Source organism: Leuciscus leuciscus (genome assembly GCF_965113295.1).
Source record: "Leuciscus leuciscus genome assembly, chromosome: 23".
In the NCBI taxonomy this organism is placed as follows: Eukaryota; Metazoa; Chordata; class Actinopteri; order Cypriniformes; family Leuciscidae; genus Leuciscus; species Leuciscus leuciscus.
The window spans coordinates 23,704,422-23,729,330 of NC_138747.1; the positions used below are offsets into that span (position 1 = coordinate 23,704,422).

At 36.7% G+C, this 24,909-nt stretch overlaps 1 protein-coding gene across 25 annotated transcripts in view; it reads right to left on the minus strand.

Moving 5' to 3' along the window:
- The window catches only part of adgrl2a (adhesion G protein-coupled receptor L2a), a 109,668-nt gene that overhangs the window by 22,723 nt on the left and 62,036 nt on the right, over positions 1 to 24,909 (minus strand). For 23 of the 25 annotated variants that reach the window (XR_014202132.1, XR_014202133.1, XR_014202134.1 and 20 more), the window contains exons 5-15: positions 18,778 to 19,578; positions 11,181 to 11,474; positions 10,600 to 10,703; positions 9,901 to 10,086; positions 8,108 to 8,146; positions 6,300 to 6,483; positions 5,191 to 5,313; positions 4,421 to 4,626; positions 3,518 to 3,691; positions 2,253 to 2,462; positions 416 to 636 (exon numbers count right to left, since the gene is read on the minus strand). Coding sequence is in view for 19 of the 25 variants with exons in the window: in XM_082156698.1 (XP_082012824.1) it covers positions 416 to 636; positions 2,253 to 2,462; positions 3,518 to 3,691; positions 4,421 to 4,626; positions 5,191 to 5,313; positions 6,300 to 6,483; positions 8,108 to 8,146; positions 9,901 to 10,086; positions 10,600 to 10,703; positions 11,181 to 11,474; positions 18,778 to 19,578 (2,542 nt within the window). In the remaining 6 variants the exon portion in view is untranslated. The remainder of the gene's footprint in view (positions 1 to 415; positions 637 to 2,252; positions 2,463 to 3,517; positions 3,692 to 4,420; positions 4,627 to 5,190; positions 5,314 to 6,299; positions 6,484 to 8,107; positions 8,147 to 9,900; positions 10,087 to 10,599; positions 10,704 to 11,180; positions 11,475 to 18,777; positions 19,579 to 24,909) is intronic. The other 2 variants (XM_082156707.1, XM_082156712.1) reach the window with 1 other exon arrangement.

A 24,909-nucleotide genomic window follows, 5' to 3' on the forward strand; every position in this document is an offset into this window, starting at 1 on the left:
AAGCATCACTTTCATACCAATATAAACTAATCTAAAGCAAACCACTGCACTCAGTATTAAAAGAAAATGACGTGGCATGCAGGGCCGACACACTTCCACCTGTTTATGTGTTATAAGGAGCAACCCAAGAGCCCATGCAGGGCTGAAGCACTGCCATTAATCTGCGTAAAAGCCTCTTTCTCATGCGGCCCTCGTCTGCGTTAGAGAGCATTTACAAACAACAGGTCACCAGAGACTCTTTGAACAAAAGACACTAACGCATGCAGCCTTGCCTGGAAACCGCATTTTGTACTGTAAGGCATCCTCTGAAGACTTTTTGTGTGTGTGTGTGGTACCTATGGAACCGTTAGATTGTGGTACACTCCCGCAGACAGCATTTCATTTAAAGAAAAAATCAAAGAAAATGTTCACTTACACTTTCTTGGTCCCGTAGCTCCTATAGTCTACAGCAGCGGACACGCCCACAACCACAGCAGGGAGGAGGTATCCCGCCATGTAGAAATACTTCCTGCGTGAATATTCGCTCTCAAAGACCTCCACCAGCATCAGATAGAGCTGAACCCCCTCCAAACACATCCACGCGAAAGACGCCAGAAAGAAGTAATGCAGTATTCCTGCAATTATGGAGCAGGCCATCTGTGGGACAAATGCGAGGGTCAAAGACAAATAAACTAGAAAATCTAGAAAATGCACATAAAAAAAATAAATAAAAAAAAAATAAAAAAAATTGTTTTGTTTTGATAACATTTTAGAACATTTTGAAAAAAAAATTTTGATGCAATGGTTCTGTTTTTTTAAGACTTTCAGAAATGTAATGACATGTATTTCTTTATTACTAACCAAGGGCAGTTAAATCACATTTTGACATTTACATTTTAAAGTTTAAGCCCCACAAAGGGTTTATAAAAATGATTTAAATTCACAAATTTAAAATATAATCATTGTATATGTGAAATGCATTTTTTTCTTTTACTAAATTCCAGACAAAAACTGTCAATATATATATTTATGTCGGTTTCATACTTTTATAACACAGTTTTGATTTAATGGCTCTAAAAATGTCACATAATGTAACCAGCAAGTACACAGCCAAAAGTATGTGGACCCCCTTCTAATGAATGGCTTTGGCTGAGCCCCTTAATACCAGTGAAGACAAATGTAAATCTATGGCATAAAACGACAGTCTAGAGAATTGTGTGCTTCCAACTTTTTGGCAACCGTTTGGGGTCTTTTCTGTTCCAGGATGATAATACTCCTTGCAAATAAATTGACGAGAAATGGTTTACTGGTGTGAAAGAACTTGACTGTCCTACACAAAGCCCAGACCTGAACCCCACTGAACACATTATCACCCGGTTTCACAGACAAGGCTTAAGCCTATAGTCCTAGACTACAATGCATGTTTGAGCTGTTTTAACTGAACGCAACTTGCACTGGCATATCTAAAAATATGTCAGTGCCATTGTTTTGTCTCAAGATGCACAAATCTGCCGGCAGTCGCGAGTAATCTTCCCCTCGCATTCGTCACGGTGACACTGAGTGTAAAAACGCGAGAGGCGAAACTTGAATTTCCAGGTATGTCCCTCTTTGGCTAATGTATTTTCAAGATGGTCAAACGACTCGCTCGTATGTATTCTAAATGGCAGATTCTACGCTTACGAGAATACTTGATTAGTTGGTAGAAGTAATTACACATTAATGAGCACATATAATTTTGAAAGAACAAAGTGTTTTTTGCTGAGAATCAACTTAAAAAATTATACAGTGTAGGTTTAAACATCCAAATTAAACTAAGGCCTAATCCTGGTTTATTCTAAGCCCTGTGTGTGAAACCAGGCCAGTGTATAGTAATAGTATAGCTCTTATGTTTAAATAGGAGACCCCCCCCCCCCCCCCCCGTTATGTAAAAAAAAAATGTGTAAAGCCTTCCCAAATGAAAAGGGACGACCAACTACCTATTATCATATTCTTTATCTCTATATATATTAGGAGTATTCAAAAATATTAATGAAACCTTTTTTTTTTTTCATAAAAGAAAATACAAAATATTTCAAATAAATTCTGGACAAAAAGTGACAAGTTACTGACTCACAAGCATCCAGTAAGCCTGAAAAACTATAATCATGTGTCAAAATACAGCTAGAATTCTCTGGAACTCCCTTCAAAAATTTTGTTTTGGATGTTGTGGACACGTCTCAAGACATTTCCATGAGACTAGCTGAAAACATCACATCCACTCAAGGTAACATTACCCTGGGCTCCGTCATGTCGATTCCGATGAGGAAGATGAGCTCAGCAATGAACAGGTTGATGCATAGGTTCTTGTGGATTGTGTTCCTGTCACTCTGCAGCCCACGGAAGAAACAGAAAGTGAAGATGCTCATAGCCAGACAGATGAGGGACACCACGATACCCACACGACTGATGACGCTCAACAACAGCTCCTGGACTGCATCTGCACCCTGAGAAACAAACAAACAGAGATGGAGTGAGAAAATTTAGATGCAGATCATAATCACCAACTGAGTAAATAATAGAGGACATCTAATTATTTAAATTTTTTGTTTCAGTTATACTTTATTTTAAAGTGACTGTTAATTAACTACATATACTTACTAGAGAGTTACAGTTAGGGTTTGGTTTGGGGTCAGTTACTTGTAATTATGCATAATTTACTGTTATTACTATAGTAAGTACATGTAGTAACGTGTATCCGCCACCTTAAAAAAAAAAGTTACACTTTATTTTAAAGTGTCGTTGTTACAGTGTAATTAGACATTTAAGTACTGAGTAATATTAAGTAACTACATGTACTTACTATAGGGTTAGGGTAGGATTAGGGTTTGGTTCGGGGTTAGTTGCATGTTATTATGCATAATTTATAGTTATTACTATAGTAACTACATGTAACATATGTAACAATGACACTATAAAATAAAGTGTTACCATAAATTGTTACAGAATGTTCCTTTCTCTTTTGAAATAAAGAGCTTGATGTCTAGAAGATATACAAAATATAACATCCAACAAATAATTTACGTGTACGTAACAATAACAAAATAAGCAAGTAAACACAAATATATATATATATATATATATATATATATATATATATATATATATATATATATATATATATATATATATATATATATATATATTTAAAACTGATAATACAGCGAGACACATTGCCAATTACATCAAATTCGATTTTCATGATTAGACAACTTTATATGGTTTTGCGATTCCATTTGGTAACACTAGTGGAACAAAAATGTCAGTTTTGAACCTTAACAGTTTCAAACTAATTCTAACTGTTTTTGTTTGAATGAACATTTACTAATACTAAAAGTGAACTAAAAACTTTTAAATAGGGTGGTTTGCAGCTGTCTGCAACCCAGCGAGTTAGCGTTTGGCTTAGAAAAGCAGATGAGTGTTGGCGGTGTCTATTATAACAGCTGGGTTTCACAGTAACGCACGGACAAAAGCTTAAATATTTATGAAGATCACATCTTACCAGCAGCTCTCGATGAGCCATGAGCACCGCAAAGTTGGTGAGATGACTACAGGAGCAGGTGGTGTGACTTTTATTGGCGTGGATGAGTTTGCAGCCCTGAGTGGACCAGTATCCCATCATGGTTCTCTCGGAGTAGTTCCAGAAAGAGCAGTTTGAGTTATAGTAATGCTGCATCTGTAATCGACAGGAGGAGACAGAAACATTCCTCATGAGTTAGCGGATGATAATAAATTGATATTTAGTAGCTGTCCCTCTGATAATGGCACCCGCGCATAAACATATGAGAAACGGCATTGTAATTCACTCTGAGTGTTGGCGTTCATTCTTTCGCAAATGATACGCTGGCCATATCAAACACTCTTTTGAATGCGCAGTGTGTGTTCTCACATAAACGACTAAAGAATCTAATAAGGTTAAATGACTGCGAAATCTAGCATGGGACCATTGATTATATGAGGTGCTAACAGGGGGCAGAATGGTTTGAAGGCATGTCTGTGGAAATCACACAATTACTTTGATAGAGAGCAAAAATCAAGCCGGGTCTCCTCTGGGAGTGTTCCTGACACTTTAAAAGAGAGCGAGATGATAATTGGTCCTCTGGTAATTTCATCCTGCATTGTATAGCTAATCTGGGAGTTAATTTTCCACTCCAAAAAAAGGAAATTGCATCATTTACATCCTAATGTCGACAAACGAATTAGTTTTCATTAAGAATTTGGTCTAGGCTGGTAATAATCATTGGTTCAGACTTTGTTAATTTCATGTTCGATGGCTTAAATAAACCCCTCTGTGACCTTGTAGGGTGTTTGAATTGAGACTGCTTTTATTTTATTTTCTTCGCTGTCTTGCTTTGCTATCCTGCTGCTTTTACGACCCCTTTGTTTGTTTATTGCTTGCACTCACATCGATGTGCTCCAGGGTGAAAATCACAGGCTCCGATATAAATACACGACTGGATTCTTTGTTTATGGAGGCGGCAATGACGTCGGAATTCACAGCCACGGAGAGGTTGCGTCCGTTAGCCTCGTGGCCGAGCTTCATTGTTGCATTCTCCGTGCTAAGAAACTGCCCGAGGTTCTTATAAAGGGCAAAAACCAACTTGGCAACACCTGCAAAGAGAAAACAGCACACCTTACTTCTCATTACAGTCTATTATGTCAGTGAGCCTCACAAAAACTGTCAAGAAGAAATCTGGGTTTTCCTTCAGCTCTAAATGAATGTTTTGCATAATTAAGCTTATTAGGAATAGGATTTTGCAATGTGAGATTCTTCTTATGACATTTAAAATACCAGTTCTCAGTAGCCTACTGTAAATCAAAAAATAAATAATCATTTATCATTCAAGTATATTTGTAAATTTCTAATTCATTAGTGAATTTTGCATTCACCCAAGTATACCAGAAAACATAATAGTCCCATAAATGTATATACCCCACAAAAGTTTCTAACCTCAGTAATTTTTTTTTCAAAGTGACCCAACAGCAGACCCAGTTATGTTTGTCGAAAACAACATATGTTGAACAGTATGTTCGCATCAATGTTCAGATCTTTCTCTGACCATGAGAGCATTTCTATCTCCATAGTTACAGGAGCAGTTAGATCTTATATGTTCTTATTCTCACTGGACTAATGCAGTTCAATGACCTTATATGTGTGCGTAGGCTGGAACATACCATTACGACTGTTGAGTTTCACAGTATTGGAAGACAATTGGATAGAAATACCACCCCTGCCGCTCTGGGGAAACCTGAAATCTTGAACCTGCCCATCTGTGCTCAGCACGTAAACATCCAGAACTGCAGAGACAAATGTTTCAAAATGTTAGTTCACCAAGCGGAAACAGAGAAAAAAAGGGGGGGTGGTTTATTTGCATGCACTATCTGAGTTGTTCGAATCACTAAAGGAATTATGCAAATTAGTTAGCAATGAAAACGCACCCACAAAATCTGTGCTGAGCGCAATTTGCATAACGCTATTCTGAATTTGAAGTGCAGACTTTCGCAATATGGCTTACTTTACTAGCATTTTATTTGTTTATTTTTAAAGTGTGCTTGTCTACTCCACATCTCTGCTTATAACACTCTTCTCCATCACCTGATGACTAAGTGATCTCATGATCAACAAAATTTCCCTATTATCGTCTGTAAATAAGTTTTCTAAATAAGGCACAATATGTAATGCGCCTCATTTACATAGGAGGGAGGCATGTTTGTGCTGAATATAATGACTTTGAAATATGGCACAGCGTATACCAATGAAAAAAAGTGAATTCACCCCATCACCTATTTTCATTTAAGCCTAAATTCAAGTGTTGATTGGTAGGTCCTTGTTCTTTATTATTCCCAGCAGTATATAAGAAATAAAAGTTTATAAGGGAAAGTGTATAGGTCCAGTAACTGGTCAAAATTTCTTTATACACCATTTTTAATCACATTTTTGCCTTCACTTCATTTTTAAAAGGTCCTGCGGTGTGGCAAATGAATGAAGTAGAACTATTCCATGTAGAGTCTCAATTAATATGAGGTCGTAAAAGCTGCATGCATAACAGTAATAAAGGAATTAGGAAAATGCTGTTTAAAATAGTACGAGATGGAGTTTAGCATTCCACACTGCAGGACACGTCAACTTCCCAAAAGTATTTTGCGTCAACTACCCATGTGTTAGTGGATGCTGTTATTAAAATTTCACGGCTGAATCATATTTGAAAACTCAAACTGATCAGCAGCAAAATAAGCCTTTTATGTTGTCAGTTCTCTTAGTTTTGCACATCTCTCATACTCACTTATATTATTGGCTGGTACTTTCACGATGGCCGGTTCCATTAAATTGTCAGCAAGGACAAAGGCTCCTTCCTCCAGGGTGTCCAGTAACATAGTTGCGGCGTGCGTCTGCTCCGTGGTATTCATATCTCGCCACGATTTCAGAGCCTCCGGTCTGAGGAGGTTGTCGACTGTATCCACGATAGCCTGCAGCCCAATGAGACGCTTGTGTCAGCACTAACCACTGTAATAAGGTCAAATGTCAAAGCCTTGACTTTATCAGCAGCTGTCTGCCCGTGCCCAAATGAAAGCAAACATGCACACTTTGTTTTAGGTCGTTATCAGGTGACACACATAAAAACAGACTGCAGAAATGTGCCCGACATGCTCTGTCTGTCTCAGAAGTGCAGTATTGAATGTCAAAGGCTCTTCAAGCACATAAATGGACACATATGCGTTAAAGAAAGACAGCCAGTCATGACACCTTATAAATGTGTCCTTTAAGATAAAGACACCATTGTTCTGTGTCATCAGAACTGAAGGCAAAGACCACTATTTTCAAATTTCATCCATTTGATCCTGCTTTCAATATGAAAACACAGTAATGTTTCTAGGTCTTTATGATGCACAAATCTAAAATGAAGAAAATAGCCACTTGTTAACACTGACAGATAATTTCTTTCTTCCATAAATTTTTGCTTTAACAGTGAGATGACTTTTTTGCACCATTAGTGACAGAAAGCTGAATCACAATCTGTTTGATACAATGAGGCCCTTCATTAGGCAATTTAGTTTGGTTCTACTAATGACAGAGAAATTACATATTTCACCTAAAAAAAATTCACTTCAAGATAATGGTTTTATGCTGGATATTCTTAATATTTTCAATAATATCATATGATATCAATAAAACAGCTTCCCCAAATGTTTGGTTAAATTATACAAAAAACAAACAAAACACACACACACACAAAAAAAAACAAAAAAACATTACACCTCACAGACTTACATTCTCATACTGATCAATCAGAGCTAGTGCACACATGCACCACCAGACTAAAATATCGATTCATACTTGTCGCCTCTTTGATAATTATTGTTCATCCGATTGGTTTTGCAGCTCTGACTCATATGATAATAAACTGCATTTACAGCTTTAATTGACCACATTTGTATGGTCATTTTGAACTACTCTTAATGCTAAATCGTTTTTTGCTCCTGCACACCAATAAAATTAAAAGATGCTATATGCATCGTCACAGTCCAGGGTTTCACAGTTGCTTAATTAGTTTACACAGCTTTGCCTTTCCAAAACAGAATCATGCCTTTCATCTGATCTCTACATAATATTTTCTGTCATACTTTTTTTTTTTTTTGGTAGGTCTAAAATCTTTAGCAGCTCAAGATGGTGTGGAAAAACCAATGTAGCAATCAATAGATTTCAAGCACCACAAATTGACATCTACCCTTTACAACAAATAAGAACAAGTTGAGCGCATCAACAACACATGCACCACCAACCTGCAAATCAAGCACACGTCAACAAATATTAACACTTGACTTTAACAATAAAGAAACTGAAAAATAAATAAACAGACCACCAACAAACACATAAAAAGTCATGAACTGGGCATAAAAATTGCAGCCGCATAATTTCCAATCCACTGAAATATTCAACCCCCAGGAATGAAGACAGACACTGGCGGAGTGAAATGCTGTGGCAACAGTGAGAATGAAGGGACACAGGACCATGCTGAGAAACAATAGCAGAAAAAGAAGAGGAGAGAGTACAGAAACAAGTGAAAACCATAGTAGCGTAGCACAGATATACCTTCATATACGCCCTGCACGTCCTTTCTCGCTTTTGAAGCTTTTTCATTTGAGAGAGGACACACACAAGAACAAAAACAGACCAAAGAAACACAGTTAGAAAGGTTGATGGTATACTAATGGGTTCTCCAATCCACAAGCACTTCAGAAACACAGTATAGCAGTTGGATCTGCTATGATGAAATCATGTAACGAATGAATGTAAGGGTGTACAGAGTTGCCTTGCTTTGAGAACAACAATTTAGTCTGGTGATTTCAAAACCAAAAGGTGATCTTGCAAAGTAAAAAAAAGAAAAAAAGAATCAGTAACTCATTAACCATCTGAAATATGCAAATGAAACATATGCAAAACAATATGCAGACACAGATTGCCTAAATCAATGTGTGGTTTACACACTGGGTGGATTGAGATCAGGGTTGGGGAATGAATGTGAAAGCTGAATTAAGAGAAGAGTTTGAGGTTGCGAGTAAAGGTGATTGTTAGTAATAGGAATTAAAAGGTAGGTTTTTAAATTGTGAGTCCTATGCAAAACATATGCTAAACAATATGCACATGTCTAAATCGTCTAAATCAAGGTGTGGTTCTCTCTACTCTATAAGATCGAGATCAGGGTTGGGGATAGCTAAGATAAGCTTAGCTAAGAGAAGGGGTTGGGATTGGATAGGGTTGAAGGTTAGGAGTAAAGCTGAGGGTTAGAAATAGTGGTTAGGCTAGAAAAGTTGGTGCTTTGTTAGAGCCAAAGGTTGAGATCCAGGTTAGATAACAGAGTTTACAGTCAGGAAAAATGACATATATATTAATTAAAGTTTAGTTCAATGGAAGGACAAAACAACAGTCTTATGGATTTGGAATGGGTTCATGAATAAATGATTCCTTTAACAACTAATGTCCAACCCCACCAAGTGATTTCAATTAAATATAGGCTCAGAAGCCTTGCTGAATAGAGCCATACATCTTTAAAACTCATGTTTGATGAATGTATGCCCCCAAAGCTGATCACTTATGATTGAAGTAAATGTTACATATCGGCCAGTAACCAGAAGGGAACATAAAGTGGTCGTACATATGAATTGTAAATGCAATGCAAAGGTTTTATATAAATCCAGCTAATATTTTTTGTAAACTGATAACTGGCTTCATTCATTTCCTTGTGACCTACTTTCAGAAAGTTACTGAGGCTGCATTCTAATTAGCATACTTGTAAAATGCACTAAAATATGTACTATTCTGGTGAAGTGAAAATGAAAAGTGTGCAGTAAGACAGTGCGCTAATATTGGGACATATTGCCATATTATACAATTGTGCCGTGAAACCACAGCCCCCCAATGTCATGTACCTTTTGTGTTTGCATCAATACATTGCCTAAATATTAATTATTTCTTAATCTTTTTATCCCTCTCTCATTTCAACCTTGTCATTCATTTTCATTTGTGTATTTAAAAACTTCAAACAGGCCTCACCATTTTTACAACTGAAAAAGTCCTCTTCTGTTGCTCAACAAGTTATATTAGTTCAAAATGCATGTACGGATGCACACGTCATCATACGGAGACACACTAATTCTAATTAGACATACTATTTAGGATGGCTAGTACGCAAATTGCACTGAGGGATTCGCTTCGGTCAGTGCATTTATTCTATTTTTGATTCTCTAAAAGCACAATGGGGTGTAACAAAATTAGTTTGATGCTGTTTAACAGTCAAGTGTCCTTTAAGCAAAGTGCCTCTGAAAGAGACCAAGGCATGCTGCTGCTTATTAAAAATCATGTTGAAAATGAAATCTTGTTAATACCTTATTGAAGCTGCGGCCGGTGGAGTCTTTCTCGCTGGGTCGCAGTTCCTGTAACTGAGCGTCTAGAATATCCACCAGCTGCTCCATGAGCCTCATGGTAGAGCTAATGTCACCGGCAAAAATGGCTCCTTTGGTATGTTTGGCCAGCTCGTTCGCCAGGTTGGCTGCATTTTCCCCACTCCGGATCTGAGAGATTACACAAATTAACCTCACAGCATGGCTCTGAAAAATATCATTTTGTATCTACGAGGCTCTTGACTCCCATTATGACATCACCATGCTGATTCAGCAACAGCCCCCGTGAGCAAATACAGCTATCATTAGAAACTGGTAACACTTTGGAAGAGCATTTGGAAACACTTCCTGTGTTTCAATGGCTAAGGCATTTCTGTAACTTTAGTTTTTTGTGGCTGTACTTTAGGAAGTTTGATGTCCCATTGTGCACATTCATTCTATTTACAGGAAGCATCTCACATTAACACAAAAGAACACACTGAAACGTGCACCAGATCAATCTGTAGGATCCCTGTTGGATGTTTGAAGGCTGTGAGTCTTCGTCTTAACAAGTGATGACAGAAAGAATGAGCTCCAAAATATGGCACTGGAGAGTATTTTATTTTTATGATGTTATGCTCTAAAAATTGCCGCATTTTTTTGCTCCTCATTCTGCGAGGACAGAAATGGTCTGGAACTACAAACCTTTTGAGCGACTTGATTCACCCAGTGGGAGGTACAGTTGCTCAGATCTGGGCCTTTTGGGTTCCAGGTCCCAGTGGAGAGAACACATAGGTAGGAGGCAGTACCTGTTTAAAAAGGACATCATCATTATCATTATTATTAGCTGCATTTGTACTAATAGTCCTTTGTATGCAATAACAATATAGATTGTTCAAGCTCTAAAATAATATTGTTTGATCTTTACGATTTGAAGTTACCAATAAGGACCAACTGACTGTACATCATTTTGATTATTACATGGCTACTTACCAATAAATAAATAAATACATGGACATTAACAATTGTTCATTACTATCAACAAATAATTGTAGTAAACACCTTTGTTAACAAGATGTGGTAAAATCACGGAAACGCTTGGCCTCTCATGGCTTTGTTGCTTTATTCAAATGTTGATGAAGTCGATCCTAAGAGAATAGACACATTTCTCTGTGCCTATAGGCAAAAACGCATATCAAAATAACTTGTGTGTGACTGATAGCAATTCAAAGAGCCCTGAGCGGAGAACTGCAGTGTGTTCCACTCCAACAGGTACATGCACCCACCTCGAGTTCCTTTGGGACAGGGTCGTTCCACCAGCATGCCCCTCTGCGTCTGCGGCCACAGTATCTCCCTAAGCTCTACGCTCTCACAGAAGCGCTCAGGTGGAGGGAAAGACTCCAGTGAGGGTGGTGTGGTGGTTTGGGGAAGTACAGCTGGTGATTTGGGTGTCTTATTAACAGCTCTGGTCCCTGTAGTGGTAACAGTAGTCACTTGACCTCTCGGCTGAGTAGTGGTTGTTGTAGTGGTTGTTGGTTTTAGTAACTTTGGCGTTGTGGATGCCTCTGGGATAGGTGGTGCTAAAAAGAATAATGGGTAAAATTAGTAATTAGGCGCAAATTATGACATGTTTTGGTTGTTTTTGTTATTGCTTGAAATATCATCTTGTCATCTGAAATGTCTTATCTGAAGAAAAATACAGCATTTTTTTTTATTTATTTTTTTATCCTGAGATATAATTATCACTGTATAATGCTTAATAAAAAATAATAATTTTGAAATAAAATATTCTTGCCTACAAGACCTTCAAGCTCTGTTATATCTCAAGAACTTATTTAAGAGCTGAATCGTTTAGTTGTTTGAACATACAGTATATTTTCTCTCACCCTCTCTTTCTTTGTTCCTGTCTCTTTATTTCATAATCATAATATATAACTAATGTATTGCCACAGGCAAGAAAAACATGGTACACATATCAGCGTAAACTGAGCAAAGTTTGCAGGCCACACTTAAAAAATTGTATTACGTTTTTTCTACCTAGAAAGTTACATAATGATAACCAGAAAGACATTCATACATGAACTAAAGGGTTTGAGTCCCAGATAACTCAATATTCTTTGCAGTTTGTATTGGTTCTTTCTTTACATGAACCCAAAAATCCCTCTGAACCTCACCCACTGCTTTCTAACCAGATGCTTTGAATGACAATGTGCAGCCAACAAACCCGGTGATGAAGTGGCTTATAGAAGTGAGAGAGATTTTAGCACAGTATTGGTTTGAGAGAATCTCCATCTATGTTTGTGAGATGAAAAAGGCTGATCAAGTGAAAGAAAAGGCTTTCTTTTTGAGGTTAGATGTGACCTACTGTGAATTAGTGTCAACTGGCCAGCCAGAGCTCTGGTTCAGATAAAAACTGAGCAAAAACAGTTGCAATGTAGACCTGTAGACCCCCATCTTTACTGTTTTCATCCATGTGTGTGAGTTTTGACACGGTTGGCATGACTGGTGTGCTATTATTGGGTTTTCACTCCAGATTCTGGCTGTTTGTCATGATGGCTGTAAAACAAGCTTAAGCTCAATGTTCCAGAATTAAACCTCAGATGAGAGAAGCCTGTTAAAGTCAACCGGAAACCAAATTTGCAACCCATTTTACTATATATTTCTGTAGCCATAACTATTTGTCTATTAGGTAACATTATCCATGCTCAGGTTACGTGATCCAAAAAAGTCATTCAGGCAGAATAATGTGTACTGATGAATTGTGAATAGAAATGTGTATTAAGAAAGAGAACAGTCAATTTCCCTACTGATCAGACAAAAATAATGACCAGTGTCAATTCCAAAAGAAGCATCCTAGTACAATGGCACTTTTTGTGAAAGATGTGTGACACTATTGTCCTTTGTGCTTTAGGTTTAATTTCAGTGTGGATTGTGCTGAACACTGAACATGCAGGCAGTAAATGAATACTTAGTCAGCTTTCTCATAGCACCTAGATGTATGTTATTATTTTACAGAACACCTTTGAAATCTGATTTATGGGTAGAAGTATTCATTTTCTCTTTGTTGTAACAAAGGCAATTTCTCTTAAGATAAGTACGTTTGCAATGCTGTAATGAAAATGTGTCTGACTCCCATTAAGCTCAAAGGAACCTTCAGTTCAATGTCAAAAAAAGAAGAAATATTATCTTCGCAACAGAACAATTTCAACCCAAATATTCAAATTAAGTTGTGCTAATAAGCCCATACGTACTAGCTCTAGTATGGAGGGGAATTTCCAGTAACTTATTTTGTTTTTTACATTGAGCTAATTATACTTTTTTAAACCTTTCCAAAAAATAGACATTTCTATGTTTATTAAAATGTTTGGCCGGTCCTGAAAATGTAGGCAAATTCAGAAAACACGCACTTACCTGACTAAATGACTAAATTTTCAGTGTGAGAACTACAAAAATGTACAACAACCAAAAAAAAAAAAAAAAGAGAGAGAGGGAGGGGAAATTGGCTAAATGAAGTTATACTGTGCATGTGGGAGGGGCTAAATGAGAATTAACTGGGGGAGGGGCGAAATTTGATTATCTGGGGAGGAGCTAAATGTGGGAGGGCTGGTGACAAGAGTAAATGGTTGGGCTGGAGGAGGAATTTACAAATAGCACCTAGAGACAGATTGAGAGGTGTGGGCAAAAAGAGGTGAAGCTCACAAGGTGAAAAATGGCATCTAATAGATATTGTAGCTGTATCAAAAGTAATCATTTTTAATCCAAGGAAGGTCTTTAACAAAAATAGAGGCCACAGAACAATCTCTCCAATTGGAAGTAGAAGTGAGACTAAAATAAAGCCAAATCCATTAGTGGTCTTCTGAACCCAAAACAGTATTTTTGCAGGCAGGAGAAGAGCAGGCTCTGCATAAATTTTGCAAACCATCAGCAGTGTAATATCACATGGCAATTATCACAATCAGTGTCAAACTAATTCCATTAATGACGAGCAAACATTAGATTAAGTGGCAAGCAGCGTAATGTGCGTTTTCCACCCCGATTCAGATGGCAAATATAAATGCTGTCTGTCTCTTTCACATCAAGATGATTCCCCATTATGATCCCAGTATGAATATGCTGCTAGTTTTAATCATTTTCTCTTTCAACAAACAGCATCTATGATGCCATTTAGATTTTTTATGAGATATCACACTAATATGTTATGCCTGCATTCAACATGAAGGAACAATCTATCAAGCCAGCAAACAAGCAACCAATCAAGTATTCTGGCAGGTGTGTGGTTTACATTCAACAAATACATAATATTTTATACATTTAAAACTTATATTTAATATGTATTACCAGAAATTAAAATACACAACAACAATAAAATTAGATTGCAAATTTCATAGAAAATTATCAGAAAATTAAACAGCACTCATGTATTGTGTTTGATCTCCTGAGATTGCCGACCATCATTTTCAGAATGTTAAACTTCTTCTTTCACTGGTCATTCAACAAAATGTTATATTTGTTAGAAAAGTCAAAACAGTTTCAGGCCTATGTGTGTCTGTGGCTGGGTATGATCTGTTGTTCTATGTCAGAAGAAGTGAGTCAGAATTCAAAGGACCAGAGAAGCATAGGTCTCCTTTCAGCGGAGAGCATAAAAAAAATAAAAAATAAAATTAAAAAAAATCTGCATTTACAGCCAGAATAATGTGATCATTACAGTCTGAGCAAAATGAAAGAGTTTAATTTCTAAATGAATAACTCTAATTAAGCCAAACAGTATCAGCGGCAAACAAATAAGCCACACTTAATACTGACCTTCTGCAGTCATTGATGTAGTCATTGGAGTATTTCTGCTAGTTGCATCAAGTAAACTAGATATACTGTACACAAGCAGAACTGTAATTATTGTTTTCTGAATCAAATAAATCCAATGGTATCTGATCTGTTATAAATCTGATATAATTTTCAGCACAGTCTGTAGAGTTTTACTTTAGTTTTTCTAGTTATTATTATTATTATTATTATTAACTTAATATATTATAGTGGTAATAATTGTTTCAAATTAACCTGTCCCTAAACAGCACATAAAAACAAAACAAAATGTTGTTGGCTTTACATTTTGATCAAGGTTTCTTCCTTTCAAAATGGGCAGTTCTTGGCTAGAATAAATTTCAAAGTGGACCAGATTTTATTCCAAATGTCAAAAGTCTGGCTATGCAAGATTGTATAGGCCAGGAATGTGATTTGCTTAATAGCCTGACAATTAATCTCAGAATCGCTCCATCCCTGAAAAGGAGGAGCTTATCTTGCCCTCTAACTTAAATGAGAGGCCTTATCATGTCTTACATACTCTAGTGGTTCGTTGTACCAGTGTGTCAAAATCAAGGTAATTTCACAGCTATCAAAGTAAAGTGGAGCAAACATCAACTCTATAGAGCACAACTCTGACGGCTGTGTGAGTGAGCTGATTATTGAGATGATGAGATAATAACCACATCTAAAATAGAGAAAACACATCAGTATACAAATGATGGCAGATTAGATTCAAGTGGGAATGGGGGGGTGGGGTATCATTCAACCCGCGCACCGCACAGGAGCTAATGCTAGTGAAATTAGCATGTTTTTGTCCTTCATCAGCACTGATTGTAGAGCTAATTACTTCCTTTACAGGCGGCTAAAAGAGAGGCAGAACATACACGGGCATATTCAATCAGCCACATCGCATAAGTGTGAACCACAAGTGGATACATTGTGGTAACAATGTGATAACATTTCCTTAATGAAAGATTCAAACCCTCCGAGGTAACACCCTAGAGAAAGGTTCAATGAATTTTATATTGAAGCCCCTAATACTTTGAACCTGAAGTGATATTGAGTTGATATTTCTTACTTAATTGCTTGCTTGTGCAGGGATGAATTTGTTCGATGGTTTTAATTCAGTGTTAGCAATTGCTTCAGGCTAAAGCAAAGCTGCTAGCACATGCTAGAAATGACTCAGATGATTCTATACTGATCTCAAAAATAAGTCTGATTTAATAAGTAGTGCAGATAGTAATATGATTATGAATGTCATACACAGCCTTCCAAGAGGTGTTTTGGCTCTGTTCCAAAGCCTTTCTGTATACGGTTTACATAGACACATTTTAAAGCAGTGTCTTAACTGAAATTAAAGCTGAAATTAAAGTGAATGATTTGCGAGGAAACAAATAGACTCAATTTACAATTGATTTATATATGTTTTGTAGTTAGCATGTTCTTAATCTAATGCGATAATTCATAAAAATGCACCTCACTTACAAATATTGGGTAAATTAGTGTTGATATAACTTTTTATATAACTTTTTCTCGATAATTAATTAAATATACAATGTACGGTCATTATCCGTTAAGTATATGAACATTTTCTTTAACCCTAAAACAAAACACTGCACAATACAATACATAATACAAAATATGGGTAAACACCTGAAAAATCAATACACAAGAAAATTGCTTCATTTTAACACAGTACAGTGCGCACTATTTTGTTATGGACTTTTCTTACTGTATATAAGGGAACAGCCTTAATTTGATTCTCATCCTACCTTAAGGGGAGATTTTTTTTCTTTAGCCATTGAAAACTATACTTCTTTCTCTGCTGCATGCGCATGTGGCGTAGCACAGGGTTCCGTTTTAGGCCCTGTCTTATTCTCCCTCTATCTTCTTCCTTTAGCCAAGATCTTTAGTAAGCATCAGATTTTATATAATTTGTATGCGAATGTTATACAGATTTATCTTCCAAAGAAACCAGATGAAAACACATCTCTTCAGTCACAGTTTGATTGTTTGAGTGAAGTTTAAGGTTGGATGACTTTCTTCAATTAAATGACTTTCAGACGGAAGTGTTGTTTTTTTGACAGCTTGCATGTGCTAACATCCTCTCAAAATGTCTTATTCCTGTGACCAACTCTGTTGGTAGTCATGCACGGAATCTGTCCGTGATTTTTGACACGACTCTTACACTTAAAAAAATAAAAAAACGAATTAGTTCAGGCTGATTGCTAAAACAAAATGTACTATTCCTCTAAGGGATCTGAAAACCATTACTCATGAATTTATAGACTGGACTGGACTACTGAAACTCAATGGGTTTAGCGATTGCTCGATTTTGTTTTTCTCGCCTCCAGCTGGTCCAAAATGAGGCGGCCAGGCTCTTAACAGGGACTAGAAAGAGGGAAAGTATTACTCCTGTTTTGATTAGTTTGCATTGGCTTCCTATTGAGTTTAGAATTCAGTTTAAGGTATTATTGTTTGTGTACAAGTCGCTGGTAGGCTTGGTACCATCCTACCTGTCTGATCTTCTGTCCTACCATCAGACCAATAAGGCCTTTAAGGCCATTGAATACTTTGCTGTTGTCAGTACCAATGACACGCTTGAAACTCAAGGGCAATCGTGCATTTTCTGTGGTTGCACCCAGAATGTGGAATAATTTGCCGTTGTAAATACAATCTGCTACTTCACTTCAGGTTTTTAAATCATTGCTTAAGACATATCTTTTAAAACGGCCTATGGGCTGGAGTAATCTGCTGTATAATACATAATTTACTATTTTATTGTTGGGTAAATTTGTGTTTCGTTTTATTGTTATTAGTTTTTTGTTTCTATTTTACTTTTGTGCAGCACTTTAGTCGATTATGCTGTTATTACATGTGCTATATAAATCAATAAAACTAAACTAAAACTGTGTGTATTTATAATTTATAATAATAAATAATAATTTATATAATAAAACATTTTGGTCAATTCATACATTATCTTTTTTTCATTGAACTTTTTTCATAGAGCTTTGATGCTGCCTTGAAATTTTTGTCAGTTAAAAAAGCTGCAGCCTTCAAACCTGAAGCACACCTATGATGGCTGGTTATTAATGCACATTTTAAGTTCTTTTGGATGCTATAAGCAGCCAACGATGCTTTTATCCAAAATACTTTATTCAAAGTACACTCGTTACGAGTACAGTTTCACGGTGGCTCTGGGTACAGTTACTGCGTTCAGTGTCTGCACAAGCAGATTCATCAGTAAGGTAGACACCGCTGGGTCTCAGCTGAAGAAAGACACTCATATTTTAAATTCTTAAGCCCTAGTAATCTGCGTAAAGTTGTTTGACCTCTATGCTTATCCAAGTCTTTCTGGAGTAATGCAAGAATCTCAGCCTCTAGACTGAGCTGGGATTATGGTAATTACAGTTATTATTTCTTCAATGTAAAGATGATCTGCCACATAGTATGGCCATCTTCTCACCGCTCTTGACAGCTAAATTAAAAACAGGCTATGGTGACGTGACCTTCGGGACTGATCCGGTCTCAATGGAGAGCCATCTCTCAGCTCAGACACATTGAGAGGCCTGCGAGCAAAAGTGTAAGTTGTTTGTTTTGAGGTGGTTAGGGAACGAGATCCACTCTGTTGGGGGAAAGCCACCTTTGCCGCAAGGCTGCCGATGTACCTGTCCAGACAGGTAAACCCTTTACCAATGAGGAAAGCGGTATCGTTCTCAGTGAGACAGTGAGAGGGAGTTTAGCCCCAAGTGTCTAAACATCGGGGAGGGATGGCTCTGTCTTCTGAAACCCCAAGGGATGCGTCTCTTATTATATGCTAACAACGCCTATGATGTTGTTTACTGCTGAGACCCACCACTTCACTCTGAGATGTTGCTTGCACTGAGAAAGGTTTCCGGAATACATCAAGCACATATTAAATCTGAAATTAAAAATCAGTCATCCGTGACATTTGACACACAGACTCGGGTGCCAGAGGAATACCAACTCAGTGGCTGAAATCTCACGACCACTTAAACAGATATCCAGAGGGACTTTGTGTGTGTGTGAGTGGCTAGACGGATTCGAGACAGGGCTTACCGTGAGCTGGATCAGGTGGTCCAAACACCAGATTGTACCGCAGGATGTAGAAGTTATTCCACACATACAGCTGGTTGTCTCGGGGGTTGTATTCCACAGCGGCGATGTACTGGTACTGGTTGGGGAAGTGGATGTCGACGTATTCGCCTCGGTTCAGTTTGGTGTTGTACATGTAGTCGATCAGGCTCTTACTAACCTCGCTCTCGTTGTCTTCATATGTGGATCGGACAACATACAGAACCCCGCAGATCATGAAAGCATTGGAGGCTGATCGCTTGTCGTAGGTGGTCTCCCAGGTTGCCTCAAAGCGAAGGGTGTAGGGGTTGAGCTGACTGATCACCATCATACCGTTGTTCTGCTCAGTGGCATAGATCACCCAAAGACCATTTTCATCTACCGCCAAGTCAATGTCTGTTTTCCCACCCCACTTATAAGGTGAGGTGTCATGGTAATTTGCGTTATTTATAATAGCCTCCCCGCTTTTAATTCTGGTCCGAAGGTCAAATTTGACAATGTTACGAGTCCTTTCCTTGTTAAAAAACACCGCGCCATCGTATACAACAAATCCTGTGCCGTCGACCCGATGGGGGAGTTTATATGTCGTAGTCTGTCGAGAGTTTTGAAAGTCGTCGAGCGAGTTGTACTCAATAAGAGTATCTGTTCTGTAAGGGGTCCAGGGCATGAAATAAACCTTGTCTCCTGCTTGGAGGGGGTCTTTGCACCACGACCCTGCTTGTTGCTCCGCCTCGTACAGAAATGACGGATCTCCAACCGCTTTCAGAGTTCCGGGACAAACAAAAACTAGTGATGGGAAGAACAGAGCAGAAAACAGTCAAACGTAAGCTTACACAGATCACACTAGTTGAAAGCAGAGGGCAAAGTGCCGTCTGACTCTACATCACTCTGATAACTGGGTAGTCGGTGAAAACAGAAACACACACTAAGAGGTCTAACAACTACCCACATTCACAAGCAGTAAAAGGTGCGAAGAATCTGCATCTGAAGGTTATTGAAGCTTAAACGGAAGCAAAAACAGTTTTTATGTGTCCATAAGCAAACAGTTTCGGCTCACTGCTGCTTGGACATACTGAAGGGGAGTGATGGAAAAATCAAACCACAACCAAACACAAAGGAAAAAAGGAAGGAATACGACAAATCTGCCCTGCAAATAAAAGCAGACGACTAAATAAGGCTTGAGAAAGACGCAGAGAAGAGCAGCATACAGGCAGTCTGTGTCCTGAGACAAGTTTTTCCACAGCTTTTACATCTTTCCTACGGGCCTAATGTTGCAATGATTTTACAGCATAAAGCATTTCCTTTCTTCTTAACAAAGCCATAATAATCAAACATGTAGAAAGGGTAAAGTGAGGAAGCAAGATAAAGACAGAGACAGAGACAGAGACAGAGATAGAGATAGAGATAGAGATAGAGATAGAGATAGAGATAGAGATAGAGATAGAGGGAGAGGGAGAGAGAGATAGAAAGACAGACAGACAATAAGAGGAACGGAAAGCGAGAAACTGTAGAGGCAGTGTAAAGTCTAGAGTAAATCTGTTACCAGAGCATGCTGGGAGTCTGGAGTGGGACTGGGGTTCGAACAGGCAATAAAAGAGTGTGGAGGAAAGGAAGAGGAGGGGGAAATGGGGCATTTGTACCCTCGGCATTACCGCTAACATTTAACTTGTGCTTTATCATTTTCTTTTAAAGCTTCCCTCCGATTGCAGCTCGTGCACTGACCTTTACTACAATATAAGACCCTTTCTGCTACTGCCTGCTATCAGAACAGCAAGAGTGGGCACAGGAAGGTTTTACAACCACAAAAAAAAAAAAATGTATATAAATATATATAAAGAAAAAAAAACAAGGAGCTGATTGTGTCAGTGATTTACCTTTTTGCTCCACTTCTATTTTAAGCGTTGGAAGAGAGAATGAAAGGAGTGCAAGGGGAAAAAGAGATTAAAATGAATTAACCATCATGTCCACGATCACATGCAGTTAACATGTCATGAGGTTACGGGCATAATGCACAGAGCTACAGCTGTCAGAGGAGGAAGAGAACGCAGGTAGACACCTTAAACATGAAAGAGAGGCAGGTTAAAGGCTGTTCTGTCACAGTACAAAAGGACAGCGTATGTGGCATTGAAGACAAATCAATCTGCTTTTGTCGAGGGAAAGCTGCGGGGAAATACACGGGCTGAATTCTAGATAGCGGCGTATAGATTTTCATAAGAACTCAGGGACATCGACCAGGGAAATCTGAATTCCAGGTGGACAGATGGTAAGTTGTGCTGGAGGGAAACTCAAAACCAGAAAAATAAAGCTGTTCCTCATCTCTACAGATCCTCTCCAACCACAGAGTTTTTGTCAGCCCTTCTAGGCTTTATTGGAACACTAGCTGTTTGGATTTCCAACATGCACATAAAGTTTGTCAAATATAGTCATACTTTTTAAAAAGCCATATTTTCATTTTTCTTTCGACCAGTTTAGAGTGCCAGTGGGTGATTGGTGGGCTGGTGCTTCTTACTTTGGAAATCATATTTCTGTCATTTTCTAGGGTTACTTTTCCTAATGAAAGACTATGGAGCCAAATGCAAACCATTTTCTCACCCTCAAAAAAAATAAAAAAAAATAAAAAAATATATACATATATATATATATATATATATATATATATATATATATATATATATATATATATATACATATACATATACATATATATCATTCTTATCCGTGCAATTACAGTAAGGCTGTGCATCAGCTTTGAGTAAAAATAATATTAACTTTAAAATGTTTTCAGAGTTTTAAATTTACAAATCTATCAAATGACTTTGAATAAAGCACACAAGTCACATGAAAAACCACTTTCATTACTTTTTATGGTAGTTCTCTGTCATATCAGAGTTTAACAGCATTTTCAATTTCGTAATATTGAAATAAGTGACCAGAATTTTCTTTAAAAAAGGTCACTTTATATATGGGATAATATTAATATAATTATGATACCCATAATATAAATAAATATGGGTTTGGAACATCATGAGGGTGAGTAAATAATGAATGTTTCATATGTAATGTACATGTAATTTATTTGCCTGTTTCACTGAATAACAGTGCAGTGCCAGTTCCAAATGTTACTGACAGCTTTTTCCATGGATAATAATTTTCTTAAATATATATTTCTAAACATCAAACAAATCATTAGCTTACACAGCATATTTAGATTTTTCAGATCTTTTTGGCTGGAACGGTAATGCTTGTTTAATATATATATATATATATATATATATATATATATATATATATATTTTTTTTTTTTTTTTTTGCATATCATTTTCAAATAACTAATTTACTAGCCAAGAAGGATATAATGCTAGTAAGATCAATTAAATTCAAGTTCAATTCTTATCGTCATTGTTTTGTACGAGCCAATACACTGTCCTTCCAATACAACTGTCCAGCACCAGATAAAGAGAGACATATAGACAGACAGAAAGACGGAATGCAGACAGACATACAAATAGAATCTTGACAGTCTTCAGGAGTTTTATCTCAGCAGCAGTATGTTACATAATCCAAAACGTGAACATTTCCAACAATATAAAGCTACATTTCTCAGATTTCCTTCTTGTATTATTATGATCGATCTACTAAGGGTGTCCATTCCCTGGACAATGAGACTGAGCATGGTGTTCTTTTTTATTGAAGTCACCATTTTGTACAGGAGCTCTATTAAGCATTTAAATGAATCTCATAAACCTTTCCAGAACACAGAAGAAATACAAAGAAGATGTAACAAAATACATTTTGCAGAACATAAATTATATTTGTCAGTAGGACCATTAATAATAAAAAGTATATGTATATTTTACTTATTTTTTGCAACGTGTCAAGTTGTATGATAGCTTTGATAGTATTTGTTGTTTTGCTGCCTTTGATTTATGCTGATTTAACAAATAAATACTGTAATATATATATATATATATATATATATATATATTTTTTTTTTTTTTTTTTTTTGTAGTACTGATGTATAATGTGAATCACAATTGAGAATAATCAAAATTGCAAAAAAATTATAATAATAATAATAATAATAAAAAACTCCCATCTGGATGGAACACAGTATAATATTTTAGGTTTGAAAATTTTCTTGATTGTCCTTAAAATAATATCAATGCAAAAAAATAAAATAAAAATAAAAAAACAATGGTCCATAAAATTGGTTTCAGTTTCTTAATATTACAGAAAAAAAAGGCTTAAATGAATGAATGAATAAATGATTGAATGAAAGAAAGGATAAATAAATAAACAAACAAATACACAAATAAAAAATTGTTTAGCCTTTACCCATTGAAAAATAAAATAAGTTAGTAACCCTTATAGTTCAGGGTTACTAATGAGGTAGGTTACAACTAATGGGAAAAAAAGAAAAGCATGGCAACTTCCATCTATGAGGCAAATCATTTATAGTTTAGTCAGCCAATATCTTTGGCTGGATCACAAAGTACGCAGTCCACTACTGAGACAAATCCTGTTCTCTGGGATACCATCAGCCAAAGAACCATGAACATTCCACTGTTGCAACCAAACAAGACAAGAAAATAATAAAGTCGAAAACAGCATTCAGCAGCCTGAGGGTGACATGAGGGCTCCTATGGAGTCAAACTGTGATTAGTAAATAAAACTGTTCCGGACTGCCAGGAAATGCCTAGAGGAGGTAATGCAAAAACATTAAGACAAAAATAAAATAAAAATAAAAATAAAATAAAAATATTCTGTGAAGGTTCTTGCATATCAGCATAGAAAAGGTGAACAATCACAGATATTCCAGGAGAAAAGCTGAAAAACATGAAACTTTATGAAACAACAGCTTTCAAAATTTTCTGTGGAATTTTGACTTCAATAACCCATAGATACGGATGTAGACTAAACTAATATTAAGCACAAAAATCCAGAGGGCCTTTGTTATCTTGGTGGGAAATGTGCGGCAGAGGACCCCGTCTGGCATGTGAAGTCTCTGGAAACATTCTCTGAGAAGACGAGACAATTCAATCAGAGAATAATATTACTATCTAATTGTTTAATGGAGCAAAACAATCCATACTCTTAATGTAATGGGAAATCTGAGAATAGAAGTGAGGCGTTTGTTTGGAGTTTGCTCATGTTAGATCCATGTGCAGTCATTTGTCTTTTCTGACAGTCGTATAGTTGTGGTTTCTTACAAGCAAACACAATAATCAAGCGCTAACGTAAAATATTTACGCCAACGTAAAATATCATAACTATACTTAGCCAAATAATTTTTTTAAGGCCAAAGAAATCATGCTGGTCTGTCTCTAAGCGATTATATTACTGGACAACAGAGAATGTTGCTTTGCTTTCATGTATTGCTGTGATGATCCTGATGGTTTACAGACGGCTAAAAAGAAACTTTTCAAAGGGAGAAAAGCACATTGAAATGGTTTACATGTAACTGCTTACATTTTAGTTTTTGTCAAATTTAAACAAGGCAGCAAAAAGCATTTTTGTACCAAGCTCTGTGCGCTAAAATCGCGCCTAATCCACTCTACATGGTTTTAGGATACAAATCAAACAGTAAAAACACAAGAAATCATGAATAACTATTTATGTCCTGAAGGAAATAGCAGTGCTTGCAAGGCAGCAAACGGATAGTGTTTTACATTTTAATCTTAGATTTTGGTGCAAATGAAACGCTGCATCAAAGACACTTTGGTGTTTTCATGACACTGTGTGCTCGTTTTATTTTCCAAAGACAAAAGCAGCTATATATGGTTAAATAGCAAGAAAACAAAAATATCAATCAGGATGCATGTGTACAGTAAATAAATGCAAGAAGACTAATGAGAATACACTGTGCAAATATGCCATCACTGTCATAAAATCACTACAGATATGTATACAGTCTTGCAAACACTGATATTGATAATACAGTGCCTATAAAAAGTTTTATATACAGTATATATGTATGTATATATACACACACACACATATATATATATATATACTGTATGTATATATATATATATATATATATATATATATATATATACACACACATACATATATACATATATATAGCAGTATGCATATTCTTACATATTATTATTA